The sequence below is a fragment of the Podarcis pityusensis genome (assembly GCF_964106645.2).
Source record: "Podarcis pityusensis genome assembly, chromosome: 9".
Taxonomy (NCBI): Eukaryota; Metazoa; Chordata; class Lepidosauria; order Squamata; family Lacertidae; genus Podarcis; species Podarcis pityusensis.
Window position 1 is genome coordinate 48,422,856 of NC_138034.1, and position 17,599 is coordinate 48,440,454.

The 17,599-nt window shown below is 42.2% G+C and overlaps 3 protein-coding genes across 5 annotated transcripts in view; 1 reads left to right on the forward strand and 2 right to left on the reverse strand.

Moving 5' to 3' along the window:
- The window catches only part of AFG2A (AFG2 AAA ATPase homolog A), a 165,476-nt gene extending 164,653 nt beyond the window's left edge, over nt 1-823 (reverse strand). Inside the window, exon 1 of one of the 2 annotated variants that reach the window (XM_081021930.1) lies at nt 514-823. In XM_081021930.1, coding sequence (XP_080878056.1) covers nt 514-649 — 136 coding nt within the window. In that variant the 5' untranslated portion in view covers nt 650-823. The remainder of the gene's footprint in view (nt 1-513) is intronic. The other variant, XM_081021929.1, reaches the window with a different exon arrangement.
- A 1,505-nt stretch (nt 824-2,328) lies between these two features.
- Nucleotides 2,329-14,786, forward strand: NUDT6 (nudix hydrolase 6). Its single transcript, XM_081022046.1, has 5 exons — nt 2,329-2,742; nt 3,360-3,563; nt 5,641-5,696; nt 12,059-12,113; nt 14,390-14,786. The coding sequence occupies exons 1-5, from the start codon at nt 2,487-2,489 to the stop codon at nt 14,779-14,781; spliced, it is 963 nt and encodes a 320-aa protein (XP_080878172.1). The 5' UTR covers nt 2,329-2,486; the 3' UTR covers nt 14,782-14,786.
- A 228-nt stretch (nt 14,787-15,014) lies between these two features.
- The window catches only part of FGF2 (fibroblast growth factor 2), a 57,890-nt gene continuing 55,305 nt past the window's right edge, over nt 15,015-17,599 (reverse strand). Inside the window, exons 2-3 of one of the 2 annotated variants that reach the window (XM_081022113.1) lie at nt 17,175-17,278; nt 15,015-15,410 (exon numbers count right to left, since the gene is read on the reverse strand). In XM_081022113.1, coding sequence (XP_080878239.1) covers nt 15,225-15,410; nt 17,175-17,278 — 290 coding nt within the window. In that variant the 3' untranslated portion in view covers nt 15,015-15,224. Of the gene's footprint in view, nt 17,279-17,599 lie in introns of both variants that reach the window. The other variant, XR_013990785.1, reaches the window with a different exon arrangement.

Consider the following 17,599-nt stretch of genomic DNA (forward strand, 5'->3'; position numbering starts at 1 on the left):
GGAAGGGAGTGTTTTCAAGATACCAATGAAGAAAGACTCCTGCGTGTTAAACCGACATATTTGCAATCACCCTATAAACTCGTGTTGGAGGCAACACAAAACTCTAGTTGCTCTTTGGAGTTCCTCTTTGGGAACTATAGAGCGGCATAGGAATTTACAACTCACTCAACTTAAATGATGGAAGTTCTGCATCCCCATTAAAGAAAAGGAGGATCGAGGACAAAACTGCAAGACGGAGGGAAAGTGTGGCATAGCTACGAAAGCACTGAACTTAGACGGGGTGGGTGGGCGCCCAAGATTCATTTGCATGGAGCTCAGCGAGGGATCGTGGGCCAGTCCCACTTTCCCAGGGTGGCTGTGAACAGGAGCGGGGAGGGGCATCGAGGGTGCAAGCAAACCACGCTCGCTTGGCTAATCGTAGTTGTTTTAAACAAGCTCCACATGAGGGACTCCGACGCCTCTGAGAAAAACCGGTTCCAGCTGAGTCGCTTAGCTCCGGGCTGCCAGCCTTACCTTTGCTCAGGAACTCTGCAGCAGCCAAGCTCAGCCTGCCGGGAGCCTCGGGAGCCGCCTGCCGCAGGGCAAGCGGAGAAGCGGCGTCCGGGTGGGGAGGCCGCCCCTTGCTTTTCCTCCTGGAGGAGGAGGACATGGCACCGGGCAGGAGGGGAGCACGCGGGAGGCGGCGCAACGGAGCCGGAGATGCTTCTCTCCCGAGGAAGGCCGGCGCCGCCCAAAGAGGAGCTGTGCTTGCAACGCGGCCGAGCGGCGCCCCGCGCAACCTCCCACTTCCGGACCCGATCGCCAGCCTTGGTCTCCTCCATATGCGGGGCAGGAATGGTGGAAGCACATAGGCGCCAATGGTAAAAGTGATACCATAAGGGTCCCTTTCCCCGAGACGCTTTGAAACAGCAACATTTTTTTATATATAAAAAAGTGTGGCTGTTGTTGTTTTTTAAAAAGAAGTTAGTGCCAGGGATCAGCACATCTTTTAAAATGGGAATCTTTTAGGGAACTATTGAGTTGAATCCTCTCAGCGCCGCCCCTCGACTCCGCCTCAGAGGAAAGCTACCTTGCAATCTCATAGAGTTACAGAAATCCTACACAGCCCAACTACAACAAGAACCCACCCACAGCACTGGACTCAATATGGCTAACCTGACCCAACAATACTCCCCCCATCCCACGCAAACAAATGTCATTGCCACAGGCGTAGCAACCCTCGCTGACGCCTGGGGCGCCCAATGTGGTTTGAGCTTTTTTTCTACGAGCGAAGAGATTGTCCCTCTATCGCTGCAACTCTGACCGCTTTGTCAACCGAGTTCGATGCCATGCCGGAATTGCCATTCGGAACTGCTTTGGGACTAAAGAGACCCGGCTCTTGAGCCACGTCCCCTAAGAGGAAGATAAGGCTCCCACGCCGCAGCTGCGACCAACACTTGCGGCCACCAACTGAATTTGGGTTTTCACTTTGATTTAAAGCGGCGCTGTTGTTTTCAGCCAGCGATCAACGAACTAGAAAGCAAGTCCCGTTAAACTTCACTTTTAAGTCAAACACGCGTAGCGTTAAACTGATAGTTGTCGTGAAGCGCAATTCTGTGCCTAACAGAAGTTCAATAGGGCTTATTCCCAGTTAGGTATGCATATGATTGCACCCTTTTAATGTGTCCACTTAAAATTAAGTCCCATCGGTTTCAAGGGAAGAGGGTGCAGGACTGCCGCTTTAGAGTGGTTTCACCTCCGCTTTCATCGCTTCACTGCTATTCTCACGTTACTTTGCCACTGCACGCCTAACCGCAGTTTACATCATCCATCTCTCTCTCTCTCTCTCTCTCTCTCTCGTAACAGCAGATGCAATCAATTAAATAACTAAATAAAGTTTAATATCCATCCATCTCTCTCTCTCTCTCTCTCTCTCTCTCTCTCTCTCGTAACAGCAGATGCAATCAATTAAATAACTAAATAAAGTTTAAGTAAAAAATTCTTTCCTGTAGCACCTTAAAGACCAACTAAGTTAGTTCTTGGTATAAGCTTTCGTGTGCATGCACACTTCTTCAGATACACACTGTATCTGTGTGTATCTGAAGAAGTGTGCATGCACACGAAAGCTTATACCAAGAACTAACTTAGTTGGTCTTTAAGGTGCTACAGGAAAGAATTTTTTACTTCGACTATGGCAGACCAACACGGCTACCCATCTGTAAATAAAGTTTAATATCCATCCATCTCTCTCTCTCTCTCTCTCTCTCTCGTAACAGCAGATGCAATCAATTAAATAACTAAATAAAGTTTAATATCCATCCATCTCTCTCTCTCTCTCTCTCTTAACAGCAGAGACGCGGCGAGGCAAAGCGAACCGCCCCTACTTCGCTTTCCAGGAGGACGTGAGCAAAGCTTTACCCATGACTACCGGAAGTCTGCGCCATTAGCCTTTCCCCCGTTTCCTATCTCTGAGGCGTTCGCTTGTTGCTGTCGCCGGAGCTGCCGCCATGTTAGGGGCCGGGTGGACGGCGCGGGGCCGACGGCTCTTGCCTTTGGCTTGGCGGCTCTTGCAGCCTCGTCCTCCGCGCCGCGTTTGCTCGAGTGGCCGCCTTCGAGGTGACTCCGCCGCCGCCGCCGCCTCTGGCCTGTCCGAGGCCGGGCTGCAGCCGCTGCGGGATAAGTTTGGCGGGCTGAGCGTGCGCCTGTCGCAGCTGCGCTCCCCGGAGAGCCTGGAGCCAGAAACCTTCCGGAGGTGCCTGCAGGGCAAGTGCATTTTGCTGAGCCTCTGGGGAGACTGGCGCTTCTTTGCAGGGTCGGCGCTCGAGGCGCTGCCTGGCAGGCGAAAGCTCGCTCATTTAGTCCGCGTTTTCCCAACACTTCTTTTCCCGGTGGGCGATCAGCTTGTTGGTTGCGCAACACTGTCCATATAACGATGATGCAACCTGGATTTGCCGATATAGGATTTAGAATCCCCCCATGCCTTGTTTCATCCGAATCATAGCTTCATATCCTGGCTTCTTGCCCAGTTCGAATGGAATTAATTGAATCCATATTTAGTTTTCTTGCACAACAAAGGAAGAAGAAAAGCAACTGTATCTTGCAGCCAAATTGCCTGTTTCTTTGTATCTCTGTACAAATACAGCCAGTGTGATTAATGCCAGCATTTAGCTTTCAGATATGGGATCATTCAAAATGATAATTCATCTTAGCTTGTGCACATATTTATCACATCACTGAAGCAACCATAGCTACCCCTTATACAGTATATGGACATTGATGAGCTTGATGAGGCAAATGACCCTCACTTGTTCCAAGCCTCCAAGAGCTAGCGAGCCCCAGCATAGACATCAGTATATTCTGCTGTGCTTCTCTCCTCCCAGATTCTATCAGGCAATGGAGAACAGAAGGCTACATAGCAGTCTGGCTGCATGTTCCTATTCTACAAAGCAGATTTATAGCTGTGGCTGCAGAGCAAGGCTTTGCCTTCCACCATGCAGAATCGGACTCTGCCACACTCACCCTTTGGCTAGCAGAAGGACACAGCAGGTTACCCCATTATGCTACTCATCAAGTAGGAGTTGCAGGTGAGCTTCAGAGAGAGAGAAACATTGTGTATTGTTGTCGGTGTTGGTGCTAACAGTGGCTAATAATAACCAGAGTTGCGGATCCCGCCTCAAATCACAAAATTTTCCAGACCACAAAAAGTTGGTTTAGGATTGTAGCATAGCTAAATCGGTAGAGGGCAGCAAAGACAAAAAATACTTTTTGATTTGTTTTTAAGGGCATGTTTGAGCATGTTTTCGAGCTTATGGGTAAAACAATACAGTCGTACCTTGGAAGTCGAACGGAATCTGTTCCGGAAGTCCATTTGACCTTCAAAACGTTCAAAAACCAAATTGGGGATTCTGATTGGCTGCAGGAAGCTCCTGCAGCCAATCAGAAACCCATCAGACATTCGGCTTCCAATAATAGTTAAAAAACCGGAACAGTCACTGTTCAGGACTGTTCGGGAGCCAAAACGTTCAAGAACTAAGCTGTTCGAAAAACCAAGGTACAACTGTACAGTAATTAAAACATGGCTCACCCACCCAGGTCTCAGTGATACAGACCAGATCAGCCTCCTCATCCACAATCAGATCATGACTGAGGGAGGTCTTATTCAAAGCCAACCTGGCATTCAACAGCAGCAGCCGCCATAGACCTGAGCGGTATCTGAAAGGACAAGCACAATTTCCCAGGTTGGACAAGGGGCTGGCACATGGCATAGTCCCTGCCTGCCTGTGCTGTGTGCCTGTTACCTGGCCTCCCCTCACCCTACCTCTCCTTACCTAGAACCACCACAAACGAACATTTTTTGTATCAGTACCTCATTCCTGCAGGCTATTTCCATCTCCAGACAACTGTAAGAGCCTGCCTCTGTCAAGAGAAAATATAATGCTAAAAGCACTGTCAGGGTATGCATGTCAATCTCAGTTGCTTAAAGAAACCCTGTTGTCTTCAGCGATTTTTGAAATATAATGGTAGTTAGATTTGCCCTAAAGCGCTTACATTTCAAACAAATGCTACTTCCTGCCTATTTCTGCAGTAACTCAATGCACAGGAAGGTTTTAATAATAACATACTGTATGGTTATTATTTTTTGCACAAACTTTTTTACAACACAAAAGTAAAAAGGACATTATGATTGAAACCAAAGTAAAATGTCCGCTGAGTAATATACTTCACTATGTTGTTAAAAATAGTATTATGTTTTCAATATGCTCTGGTAACCTCTAGGTTAAATTACTGCAACGTGTTATACATAGGGCTGCCTCTGAAGACAGTTCAGAAACTTCTGCCGGTGCAGAATTCGCTGGCCAGATTGCTCATTCACACTTAAGTGTCATAGAAATCTGAGACTCCTTTTGTAACACAAAAGCCAAGCACATTCTTAGCAGGTAACTTCCAAATTAATCTGAGCTTTTGCTTTGCATCCTAAATAAGATTCCACACCAACTAGAACACTGCCAACCATGTACCAGAAGGACAAAGTCATATCATTGTATGGCATAGGCTGGAAGACTTATGACTAATTTCCTAAGGAATGTCCTTTCAGAATGTTACATCAGGGTTGCTGTTTCATTTATAAACCATTCCTCCCACACATAAAAGTGTGATTAGTTTATTAAGTGTGCATATGGAAATACTTTTGCTTTGGAGTATATATGCCTTCATAAATGTAATCTCATTGTCCTCTAAAAATGCAGGATTAAAATGTAACATTCAGGCAGCCCACAGAAGTCAGTGGCTAAACATGCATTCAGAAGCCACTGCCTGTCCATTAAGAGGCTTTAAATTTTGGGTAAGGTGGGCAGAGAGACAGAGGGCAAAACTGATGCAGAGTGGAAAGATCAGGCACACGCAGGCACATTTTGACAGGGTTGTGGATCATCAGCCTCATAACTAATAAACATCTGAGCCACTTGTTTCAAATTTGGGAAAGTGATCGCTATATTGGTTTCGTCATGAGAGATGGCATTTCCAATGGTATATTTTCTCTAAAGAATCACCCTTAATTTCCCCCTCTCCCCTTAAAGAACATCCAATGCTTTGAATATAACATTCAATCATTGGTTCTTGATTAAACATCCAAGGATACAGAAAATATTCTTTCTCCAACAGGTGCTGTATTAGATGTCCACACTGGGAAAGTATTGGTCGTACAGGACAGGAATAAAGTAAGTCTTTCACATTATCTAGAAGAAATAATTTGGTGCTGGAGACATACTTCCGCTTGCTGGAAGGTTTTGGCACAAGATCTGTGCATTGCACGGTCTCGTGCATAAGACCTTGCACACCATCTCAAGATGTGTCCTTGCTCAATGCCTGCGCTAAGCCTTCCACAGCATTTCGCAGAACAGTGCCACCACCAGAATTTCTTCCTCTGGCCTTTATCAAGAACCAGCCCTTTGACTTGAATGCAGTGAATTGTATTAAGAAGCCTGTTTGTCTTTTATATCATGTAATGGTTAAAAGTTAACTTTATTCGCTTCCATCTGTAGTGACAAAATGTCAAAGGCCAATACTTCTGAGTGTAGATCATCTCTGTGATCATTGTTTTTGCCAATGATTAGTTGGGATAGCAATGGTCTGAAGTAATACTTTTTCATCAGCTAACTATATTTAGAAAGGGTAATTCAGTTCTGGAAGTTCCTAAACAATCTGTACAAAAGCTCACTGAGTTTTACTGGATTTTGATACTGGCATTTTGCTTTTGCTTTTGCTTTTCCTTTTAAGTCATTGATGTTATCTTCATAATCTTTTGTTTGAACTTAAGGCTTGAGTGGGTTTTGTTTTTTCAGTTTGCGGACCCTTCACACACTCTTTATTTGGTGGGTTGAAATTCAGCCATTTGTTAAATTAACAGATAATCAGCAAGTGTACATTAAAAGTGAAGTGTTATGCATTCTCACTCCCCAGTGTCCCATTGACCACCACAGCGGAACACTTCTGAGTAAGAATGCATTGGATCAAGTTGAACATATCTTGTTTGTGCCTTTAAATGTTTCATAGCCATTACGGGATATTACAGACAGAATTACAGGGAGTAGATGGGTTTGGTAGAATCTAGGATGGAAACTGAAGAAAAATTTAAACCATTAATTTGCGAGGAGCAGCCTAATTTCTCTTGGTATTTTGGAAAAAAAAGCAAGCTACATTTGAGGTTTTAAAAATAAGCTACTGGGCGTCTGCTGTAATTTGCTTGAAGAGAATTTATTAAAAGTTTTAGCAGAGACAGCAAGGCAGCCAAAACTGGCAGAATAACTCTACTCTGTACAATTCACTCTCTAAGCAGTAACCCATGTTGAATTGTACATGACTTAAAGCTACAATGCATGAGTCAATTGCATTGGCATACGTGTGTTGAATCTAATTTAGCCCTATGGACTTGAATGAGATTATAATAATAATAATAATAATAATAATAATAATAATTTTATTATACCCCACCCATTTGGCTGGGTGGCTGACAACACATAAAAAATTATAAAGCATCAGTCATTAAAAATTTCCCTAAACAGGGCTGCCTTCAGATGTCTTCTAAACATAAGATAGTTGTTTATTTCTTTGACATCTGATGGGAGGGCGTTCCACAAGGCGGGCACCACAACCGAGAAGGCCCTCTGCCTGATTCCCTGTAACCTCACTTCTCACAGTGAGGGAACCGCCAGAAGGCCCTCAGCACTGGACCTCAGTGTCCAGACAGAACGATGGAGGTGGAGACACTCCTTCAGGTATACTGACGCCTTATCAGTCTTATGGCCCCTACAATATTACTGTGTTGAGTTATCCTGGGGCTGAAGCCAATGTAACGTAGTCATTGTAACCCACGCTCAAACATCAAGAGATACCCACCCATCATGAGGTCGTTTGATGACGTACTCACATTAGTCATGCAGAGAAGGCACCAGACGGTGGATAGCAGTGGCTGAACCACCCCTTTGCTAGGAAAATGGGGCCAGAGAGGAAAAGGATTGGACTGACATTGCAATCACAGCTGCCAACACCATAGCCAAGAGGATTTTCTGCTATGCAACTGGGATAGTTGTAGTTAAAACCAGGTAAAGCCAATAGCCATGATCAGGTTGGGCAAATACTAGGGCCCCAGAAGGGCCCATCACATGCTTGTATGGGCTGGCACTATAAATAAAGGTTCTACATTTACCACTGCTTCTCTTACCCCAAAAGCTTCTGATTGTCACCCCCAACACACACATCAGAGGTGGAGCAAAGGAATGTTGGGCATTGGGTAGATAATAGTGGCTGTGGATGCCTCACCTCATACTTCTCTTTATAGTGCAGGACCAAGGAAGTGCAAGAGCATGATGCTTTCAGCGCTGCCACACATTCCCACCTCCCAGTAAGCTTTGAGGGGGCCCTACCCAAGCGAGGGTATCTTGTCTAAGGCTCCATCAAACCGGGTGCCCACACCAGCCATGATTCAGCAGTGTTAGGCACCCTGGCCCTTTGGGATTGTCAATCATGGGGTTTAAACCCACTTATTCCCAATGTTATACTGTGACCACTGTGGGTTCTTTTCCAAACAGAGGCGTGTTTTGTCTGCGACATCATGATGCATTTATAGCCCCAGCACAGCAATAAATTACACATCTGAGCTGATAACCAGAATAGCCACTATTCATGGGACTCGCCAGATTATTTAAACTGCACATATACACTTCGCTGCTTGGCCTCATAGCTGAACCTGCCAAAGCACAAGTGTTAGTTGTGGCCGTGGTGGTTTCTGTAATGTGGAACTGGAAGGCAGCCACTGAATATCCATCACACGATAATTGCCTCCACTCACTACAAATCTAAGGTAGATATGAATCAATAACTTGGTGAATTAAACCTCCATCCTCTTAACAGTTTGAGGATCCAGCTATGTATCTTAAATTCAGTGGAAAATATAGCTGATGAAAGATACGTTAAAAATGGCATAGAAATAATAAATTGAAACATAAAACTGTAAAGAATTTTATACCGTATCTTAAAACCATTTATTACCTACACTAAAAAAATGCTGGGATAGTTAAAAATTCTCAGTCAGCAACCAAATTATATATACCAGGAAGCATTTATTTCTATTGTTTTCTATAAGGTCTTGTTTATTTTCAGTTACCTTCTGATATTCTGGTCGAATAATTGCTTTTTCTTCTTCTTAGCTGTACGATTAGTTTTCAACTCACGCTAGCTATACAGCACATTTAATTAATGGAAAGGCAGGCATTATATGTTTCATTTGTAATTCAAAAGTTCAAGGACAAATCCTCCAATGTAGCAAGTAATGTAAAACTGCCTGCGTTTTGACAAATTGCCAGGTTAATGCTTAAGTTTGGCACACAAATTGTAAACTGTTAACTGGCTACAGTTATAAAGTTTGCAGCACAGAAAAATTCACACATCCCAATTTGGAAAAAATAACACTCTTTTCTGGGTATCTGATGGGTGATGGAGAATATAATATTAATAGATTCAAGAAATAACAATTCCTCCAAAAATACATTTTAAAACACACTTTTAAGCAAGGGAGAGCGAGTTTATGAAGACCATATTGTACTTGTTAAGGATTTGGCTTTCTGCCTTTAAAAAAAAATTGCTTGAAATTTGCCAGCAGCTACTTTTAGATTCAGAAACAGTGTGCTTAGAAACTTCACAGCACTTTAGATTCCAGTGGTGTGGCCAAATGTATTGAAAGTTCAAAGTCTATGTATTTGTGTAACGGTGACCTGCACTGTGTTAAGAGCTGCACATGTGACATCATGGCTGAAGAGTATTAAAATGCAAAACAGTTCCCAGCCATGAAAAGCAAAGTCTAAAGGCCCATGAAACAAAATAGGTTACCCGCCAATTGGTTTTATATGTAAATTAGTGAAGAACCCATTAATATGCTGTGAAGCAGGGGTGGGAGAATCTCTCTGCACTCTGCTTTCATACCCTCATCTCAGCCAATGTGGTGTAGTGGTTAAGAGCGGTGGACTCGTAATCTGGTGAACCGGGTTCGCTTCCCCGCTCCTCCACATGCAGCTGCTGGGTGACCTTGGGCCAGTCACACTTCTCTGAAGTCTCTCAGCCTCACTCGCCTCACAGAGTGTTTGTTGTGGGGGAGGAAGGGAAAGGAGAATGTTAGCCGCTTTGAGACTCCTTCGGGTAGTGATAAAGCGGGATATCAAATCCAAACTCTTCTTCTTCTTCTTCTGATGGGACAGGCAATTTTCTGTAGTATGGCCCCTGCTGCATTATGGAAGCCAGAAGGTCACTCTCTCTCACACACACTTGCTTATCCCATGGGGGCAGGGAAGTAGCAGCAAAAGTGACCAAGATGCATTGCCTAGAGCTGATGTGGGGATTAATCCCCCCTTGGACAACATTATTATTATTATTATTATTATTATTATTATTATTATTATTTATTACCCTACCCAGTTGGCTGGGTTTCCCCAGCCACTCTGGGCGGCTCCCAACAGAATATTAAAAACACAATAAAGGATCAAACATTAAAAACTTCCTACACAGAGCTGCCTTCAGATGTCTTCTAAATGTCAGATAGTTGTTCATTTCTTCGACATCTGATGGGAGGGCGTTCCACAGTGCAGGCGCCACTACCGAGAAGGCCCTCTGCGTCGTTCCCTGTAACCCTACTTCTCGCAGTGAGGGAACCACCAGAAGGCCCTCAGAGCTGGACCTCAGCTGAACGATGGGGGTGGAGACAAGTATACTGTGCCGAGGCCGTTTAGGGCTTTAAAGCTCAGCACCAGCACTTTGAATTGTGCTCAAACGTACTGGGAGCCAATGTAGATCTTTCAGGACCGGTGTCCTTCAGGACCTTCCAGGGGTCACATGTAGTTGGGGGCAGAGGCAAAAGAAAGGGATGCAACTCCTATTTTTATCCAATAGGCTACATTCTAGCCATGCAAAAGCCAGACTCCTGTCTCTTATCTGGGCAAGAGGCATGATGATGGTTCAAGGATACATTCCAGCCAAGTGAATGCACTCAGGGAGAATGCACAGCAGAGCTGATGGGGTCTTCATGGTCTGGGGAGAGTCCCAGGAGCCAGATAGAGAGGTCTGAAAGGCTGTGCTTGGCCTGCAAACTGGAGGTTCCCACTGCTTGCCTAAAGAATCCCTGTCAGTCGTGGTACTGCTGCAATAGAGCAAAATGAGCAGGAGCAGGGTGGCGCAGAAACCTCTCCCCATGCACATTGTCAGTGAAATAACTAAGCATGCTTCTCTCCCCACAACCCTTGCTCATACTTCGTGGCAGGAGCCTTCACCATGACAGGGAGAGAGCATACAAAACACTAGAAATTAGCTGCACTTAGATCCCATTGAAATCAATTGGACATGTCATTCACAACTAAACAATGGTTGGTTTCAGTGTGGGCTGTGTGCAACAAACACTGGATCCAACTAATTGACTACAGAAAATTCTAGATTCAGGTAGGTAGCCGTGTTGGTCTGACACAGTCGAAATAAAAATAATAATAAAAATTTGTCCACTAGCACCTTATAGACCAACTAAGTTTGTTCTGGTATGTACATTCTCATTTTTGTTTCATTTTTGTATACCTAAAAGGTGTTTCGACCTTGGATGCAAAAATGAAAATGTACATACCAGAACAAACTTAGTTGGTCTATAAGGTGCTAGTGGACAAATTTTTATTTTTATTTTTTTGACTACAGAAAGTTTTCCTTCTCTTACTGTGCACTGACCAAGTGAGTTAGAAGGATACTACTGCTTTAGGAAACACTTAGTCCCGTCCCCCCCATAACCATACATTAATCTGAAGCTGGTCTAACAAAATTGGGAAAGATAATCAGAAATATGTAATGTATTACTCCTGGGGTGCAAATCAACATCCCTGTACTTCTTTGAAACGAATGTCATTAGCAGCAGGTATCACACCATGCTGGTAAAAAACCTTTATCCATTTTGGTCTTTAAAAATTACACAAGGACATGATTCATCAGCTGGCACACAATAACTTCAGCTTTATTTTTCAGCTTCATAACCAAAAATGATGTGATACACATTGGTTATTACAGACACAAAAGTAAAATTCATAGCCAGTGCAGTATAGAACAGTACTACAATCAATCACTGTTTAGAAAATGTACTGATGTTTGCAAACATTGAAGTAGAGTATACATGATTAAATATTAGATTACATAGGCTCCAGTCCAACAGAGAGTTAGGTACACTTAAGGCCATAGGCTTAAACTTGCCTAACTCGGCATTGGATTGTGGCTATAGAATATAATTACCTATAGCAGCTTTTAAAAACTGTTAATGAGCAGCAATGTTGCAAGTATAAACCATCTAACAGTCATCAGACAAATCAGTGTATGTTTTCTTGCAGTATAATAGACATCTACTATATGTCTATTATATTGCAAAACACGTAGACACCTAATTGTATTTTGGTGATCACATTTGCAAAAACAAAAGAAAGGACCAGTCAAGAGAGGCAGCAATTTATTTCTGGTGTCTTGTCAAAGGAAACAGATTAACCATATGGTTGTTTTTATTCCCGTTAAGACAATAAATGCATGGAAATTTCCAGGAGGATTGTCTGAACCCGGTGAAGATATTGGTAAGTACTTGGCTATTTTGTTAATTGCATAAGGTTCCTCACCTCCCAAGTCGTCAGGCCTCCAATTTCTTTGAAACCTGTTGATGGCAAATGGGAACTTGTGGCTGTAAGTAGGTAAAATGACGAATCCTATAGCACATCAAAATTGTTTGCATCCTTATTCCTAATAAGTAATTTTTCTTAATTTATATACACAAGGCATGGCATGATTTTATGTCTAAAAGAATAACTCAGTGAAAACTGTCTTAATTTACTAATCTAGTAATGACAAACTTAACTTAGTGTTTAGTTACACTGGAAGCATATGTTGATTTCAGTGAAACTGATTTTTGGTTAAGTGAGCATACTTTGTAGCCTACCAACCTGGGCTACACCCTTACCTGGGAATAAGTCCCACTGAACTCAACAGGACCTATTTCTGAATAGATATGTTAATCTCACAAAATATACTTTGTCTGCAAGGTGGAAAACAATGGTATGAATCAACATACTAAAGACAGAATAGCAATTTGGTAGCACAGCAAAGCAGTCAGCCAACATTTTGCTAACGCATCAACAATCAACATGTACTGTGCAACTCACATTTTGCTATATGGCATGGATTATGTGCAGGAGTAACTCCTATTTAAAATTTACTATGCTGTTTCTCAAGGTTTGTGGTGCCTTTGTATCGGATGATGTTCAAGGCAGACTGTTGCAAATTTTGTTAAATGATATGAACGTTATAATGTCATTATTTTAAAATAAATGTGGCTGCCCTGACATTTTTGTAGGCCAAACCATGGTTTGCAAACCTGCTTCTAAACCTATAGGCCAAACCATGGTTTGCAAACCCAGCCAGAACCAAGCTTCTAAAATGGTTTCATGCTAAATACAGCTAGGAAAAACGTTTGTGCAGAATTAATGCTAACCTTCGATATCTCCAGACTTGAAAGATAGGGGAAACAACATACACAGGAAGGGAAGAGTGTCATGATCACCAATCTTTTAGAGGGAATTAAGCAGCCCCTGTAAGGCAGGCTAGGGGAATTAATTTAAAATCTTACATTTTAATATCTGCCGACTTCCTTGGCCTCAAATGAAGGAAACTCAAAACAGGGAACAAACCCAGAACAAATGGGGAGCCCACTTGAACATTTGAATGGGAGACATAACTCTAGAGCCATAACTTACACAGTCGCACCTTGGTTGTCAAACGGAATCCGTTCAGAAAGTCCTTTCGACTTCTGAAAACGTTAGAAAACCAAGGCGTGGCTGCAGGAGCTTCCTGAAGCCGCGTTGGACGTTCAGGTTCCAACGAACGTTCGCAAACCGGAACACCCACACCTGGGGTTTGCAGCATTCAGGAGCCAAAATGTTTGAGTCACAAGGTGTCCAGGATCCATTGTACAATTGTAATGTCAGTAACACCATTGCTAGGTCACTCTTAAATCCACAATGAACTCTTGCAATAACAGGCTACTTACTACTTGGAAGGAGTGGCTCTGTCTTCCACATGTGCTTATAATTGTAAGTGCCACTGTATAACCCATCTATTTTAGTTTACTTATGGACAGTGATACTGTATATCACCCATGATTAAAACCACAGACTGATTAATAATTACACATAAGACATATACCTAATTTCATAATTCCTAATTAAGCATTTGCTGGACTGGGCTTTTTAAAATTATTTTTAGAGCCACAAACACATTTCCAAAATGTAAGTTTTACATATCAGAAATTAAGAAATTTATTAATGCTGCCTATATTTAAGGCCAAGGTTGTGTTTTGAAGCTCTGGGATAGTTCAGTCGGTAGAGCATGGGACTCTTAAATCTCAGGGTCGTGGGTTTGAGTCTCACGTTGGGCAAACTACTCCTGCATTTTGGGGGGCTGGACTAGGATGTTCCTAGTGGTCCCTTCCAAATCTACAGTTTTAGGATTCAGGTCGTACCTATGATAAATGCGGTAGCTCAGTTTTTAAAAAGCACAGAAAACTTTGACAGCAATTACTTTGTTTGGTATAAGGTGGTTTCATATACATTGCATTTCAAATTAAAACACCTGCAATAGTGCTTTTATAATATCTACAACCAAAGTATTTTGTGGAGAGGGGTTTTTTTTGGGGGGGGGAAGATACATTTTTCACTCAGTCTAACAGAGGGAGGGGTGGTGCTGTTGAATGCATGTTTACCGCAACTGAAAATCTAATGGCAAAGCGAGAGAGAAGATGGAGGAGAGAATTACAGTTAATGCTTTTAAAAAAGGAACTCTTTCTTTTCCTCCTCCTTAGGGAACACAGCAGTTCGAGAGGTTTTCGAGGAGACTGGCATTAAGTCAGAATTCAAGTCCCTCCTAAGCATACGGCAGCAACACAGACACCCGGGGGCCTTTGGCAAGTCAGATATGTACATCATCTGCCGAATGGAGCCTTCCTCTTTCAAAATCAGTTTATGCCAACAGGAGTGCCTGAGGTGTGAGTGGATGGAGCTAGCTGAGCTTGCCAAGACATCAGACACTACTCCAATCACCAGCAGTATTGCTAGATTGCTTCTTTATGGGTATAGGGAAGGGTTTGATAAAATTGATTTAACCATGAGAGAATTTCCATCTGTGTATACAGGCCTTTTCTATAAGCTGTACCACAGAGAGCTGCCAGAGAATTACAGAAACATGACAGGTTAGCAATACATTTAGTGTTGTTGTTTTTTGGCTTAGAAAAAAAAATCCCTTGTACTAAAATATACGTATATTCTGTTCCAAATCAAATTCCCTTTTCTACCTTCTAAAAGGATAATACATATTATTTCATTTGAAATGCTAATGTTTCTCTAACTTTCCCCTTTCATCTTGAATGGCCCAAATAATATATATTTTTAACTCTACCCCCAAACCATCAAGTTGGAAACAAGCGTAATATTCAGCTGGTGCATTGGTGTTCGAGCCTGACACATTCACATACACACATATATGGTTCCAGGAATTAAAACAGTTAGAAGGCTTAAAACATACACAGTTCTACAATCAATCTGCAAGTCCTGGCAAATATTTGGTCACATTTTTCTGTCTTGTGGCAAAGCGGAAGTTTACCACTGCTGTAGTATATTTTATAGACTCTGCCACTAAAATCAACTCTTGGCAGACATTGGAAGGAAAAGGATAGCTTTCTGTCCTCGTCCAGTTTTTGGTCCAAGTTTGTACTGCCCAGTTCGTTTCAGTGCGACATACCAATCACTATGTTTACGAGATCGATATGTATTGTAGTTATTAGATTCCAAGCGTTCAAAAAAGAAGCATTCATCTGTTATGTATTTCTGAAAATGAAGGAAGAAAACGTTATTCATAGTCTGCTACTGTCACGAAATAGTCTAATCAGAAGTATTTAAGACTTGATCAGCATTCACACCCATTTAGCAAAAGGATAATACACATACAATCAGAATACTATTTTATTTTATCTTTGAAGCTCGCATAGGTAACACACTCCCACATCCACATAAATGAAAACTTCCAACTACTACTTCCAGATTAGAGAGGTAGTTTACAAAAAGATTCAACACAACAGCCTTTTGTAAACTAGCTGTCTAACTACCCGATCAAAGGTCAACACTGCCTTATGTAATAAGGAATGGAAAATATTTAGTTTTTATACACATTAAGTGTCCACCCTTAATAGAGATAAGGTAAGTGAGTCTGCAAACTTAAACAAACTTCCTTAAGTGTAAATTCCACTGAGATCAGTGGCTGCATTTACATGGAATGCCAAGCCAAAAATCCTAGTTCAATAAGACAGGATATTTATTTATTTTCCTAATTTTTGTTTACTGCCCTTCATCCATAGATCTTAGGGTGGTTCACAGATACGCACTGTGTGCCCCTATAGGAAGTGCTCCTCTAGTCTCTTCACACAAGCAACTAAACAAGCCAGGATTCAGCACTCCATAATATGCAAACCTGAAGCTTCAAAACAGACCAGGATACGAAGCCATGGTTTAAACTGGCTTAATATCCTGGCTTGTTTTGAAGCCATTAATATTCCTTTCTGGTTTGCATGTAACAGGAAACTATGGTAAGCGTTGAATCCTGGTTTGTTTTATGAATAGGGCTGTCCACAAATGCACGTCCCTTCTGCATATCCTGGATTAGTATTACATGCAAAGGTAATGGGAAATACTTCTGAGTGGACATGTATACTGTTGTGCTGTCAGTCCCATTGAAATTAATTGGGCACAAACTACAATTTGCCCATTTCAATCAGGGATGTGGGGTGGAACAAATTTCCAGGGCTTTATTTTTTCCACAAAAAGTGTCAATAAATTCATTAATAATAATGAAGGGATGCAAATACATTATTAGGCAAGCTTTGCAGTTTCAAAGTTTTTAACTTTGTTTATTCAAAACAAGGAAAATAAGCATGCTAAATCAGATTATCCTCAAGGGCACCAGAATTTTTTTGATGCAAACTGAAAAATTTATAATACAAAAGGTCTTGGAAAATGCACATTACTGATTTTGATTAGACTTAAGCACAATTATCTCTGGATTCCGCCAGTGTATTTACTACCATATTTTTATTTACTGACTTCCATTATTAACCCACACTAATGTAAATGCTAAAATATACTTAAAGAAAATATTGCTTAACCCCGGCCATCAAAGATAGCCCAAAAATGGAAGTATAGTCAAACTTCGCAACTCAAACGCCTCCATTCTCGAACGTTTCAGCTCCTGAACGCTGAAAACCTGGAAGTAAGTGCTCCGGTTTTTGAACATTCCTCAAAAGTCGAATGGCTTCTGAGGCATGTTTTTCATTTTTTTCCCCATTTACTTTGCAGCCCATTGATCCTCAGTTTTTAAACGTTTCAGAAGCTGAATGGTCTTCCGGAATGGATTACGTTCAAAAGTCGAGGTTCCACTGTACCACAGTGGAAGTCCAAGAAAGGTATTAATTAATGCCTACAGGTGGAGCTGTGTTCTCCTGTAACTGCACCAAATTATGAGGATTTTTAAAAAGCATTAAAGGCATTCCATGACATCTAGCTCCACCCCAATACGAGAGGGAGAAAGAAACTGCTTACCAGTGCTAACAACCGGCCATCTTCATTCATAGAAAGGAAACGGTTTGCACACACACCTTTGATTGACACGACTCCTCTCTCTTCTGCCTGAAGCAGCAATTTGACTGGATAGGAAGAAAGACAATGTCAACGTTCAAGTAATTCTCACATAGTGTGTCATCCATGGGTCACTCTCAAGGGCAGCTTCAACGGCTATGAATAACCCCAACCATGTGACCCAACCTATTGCGCTATGGAATTGATAGGTTCTTCCTCCACATTTGGGACTTCAAAACTACAAACTCAGTAAACTGTAACACGATTCATACTAATTTGTACCAAGTGTTGACCTAACACAAATATGCAGGGCATTTACATTTTACCTCCAAAACAGTTCTAAATGGCACTAGGATGTAATCTGTCTACAATAAGTACAGGAGAATCAC

Coding starts and splice junctions, on each gene's coding strand:
- NUDT6 (XM_081022046.1), top strand. CDS start 2,487: ATGTTAGGGGCCGGGTGGACGGCGCGGGGCCGACGGCTCTTGCCTTTG. Junction 2,743..3,359: donor CTTCCGGAGGTGCCTGCAGG/GCAAGTGCATTT, acceptor CTCTCCTCCCAG/ATTCTATCAGGCAATGGAGA. Junction 3,564..5,640: donor TCATCAAGTAGGAGTTGCAG/GTGAGCTTCAGA, acceptor TTTCTCCAACAG/GTGCTGTATTAGATGTCCAC.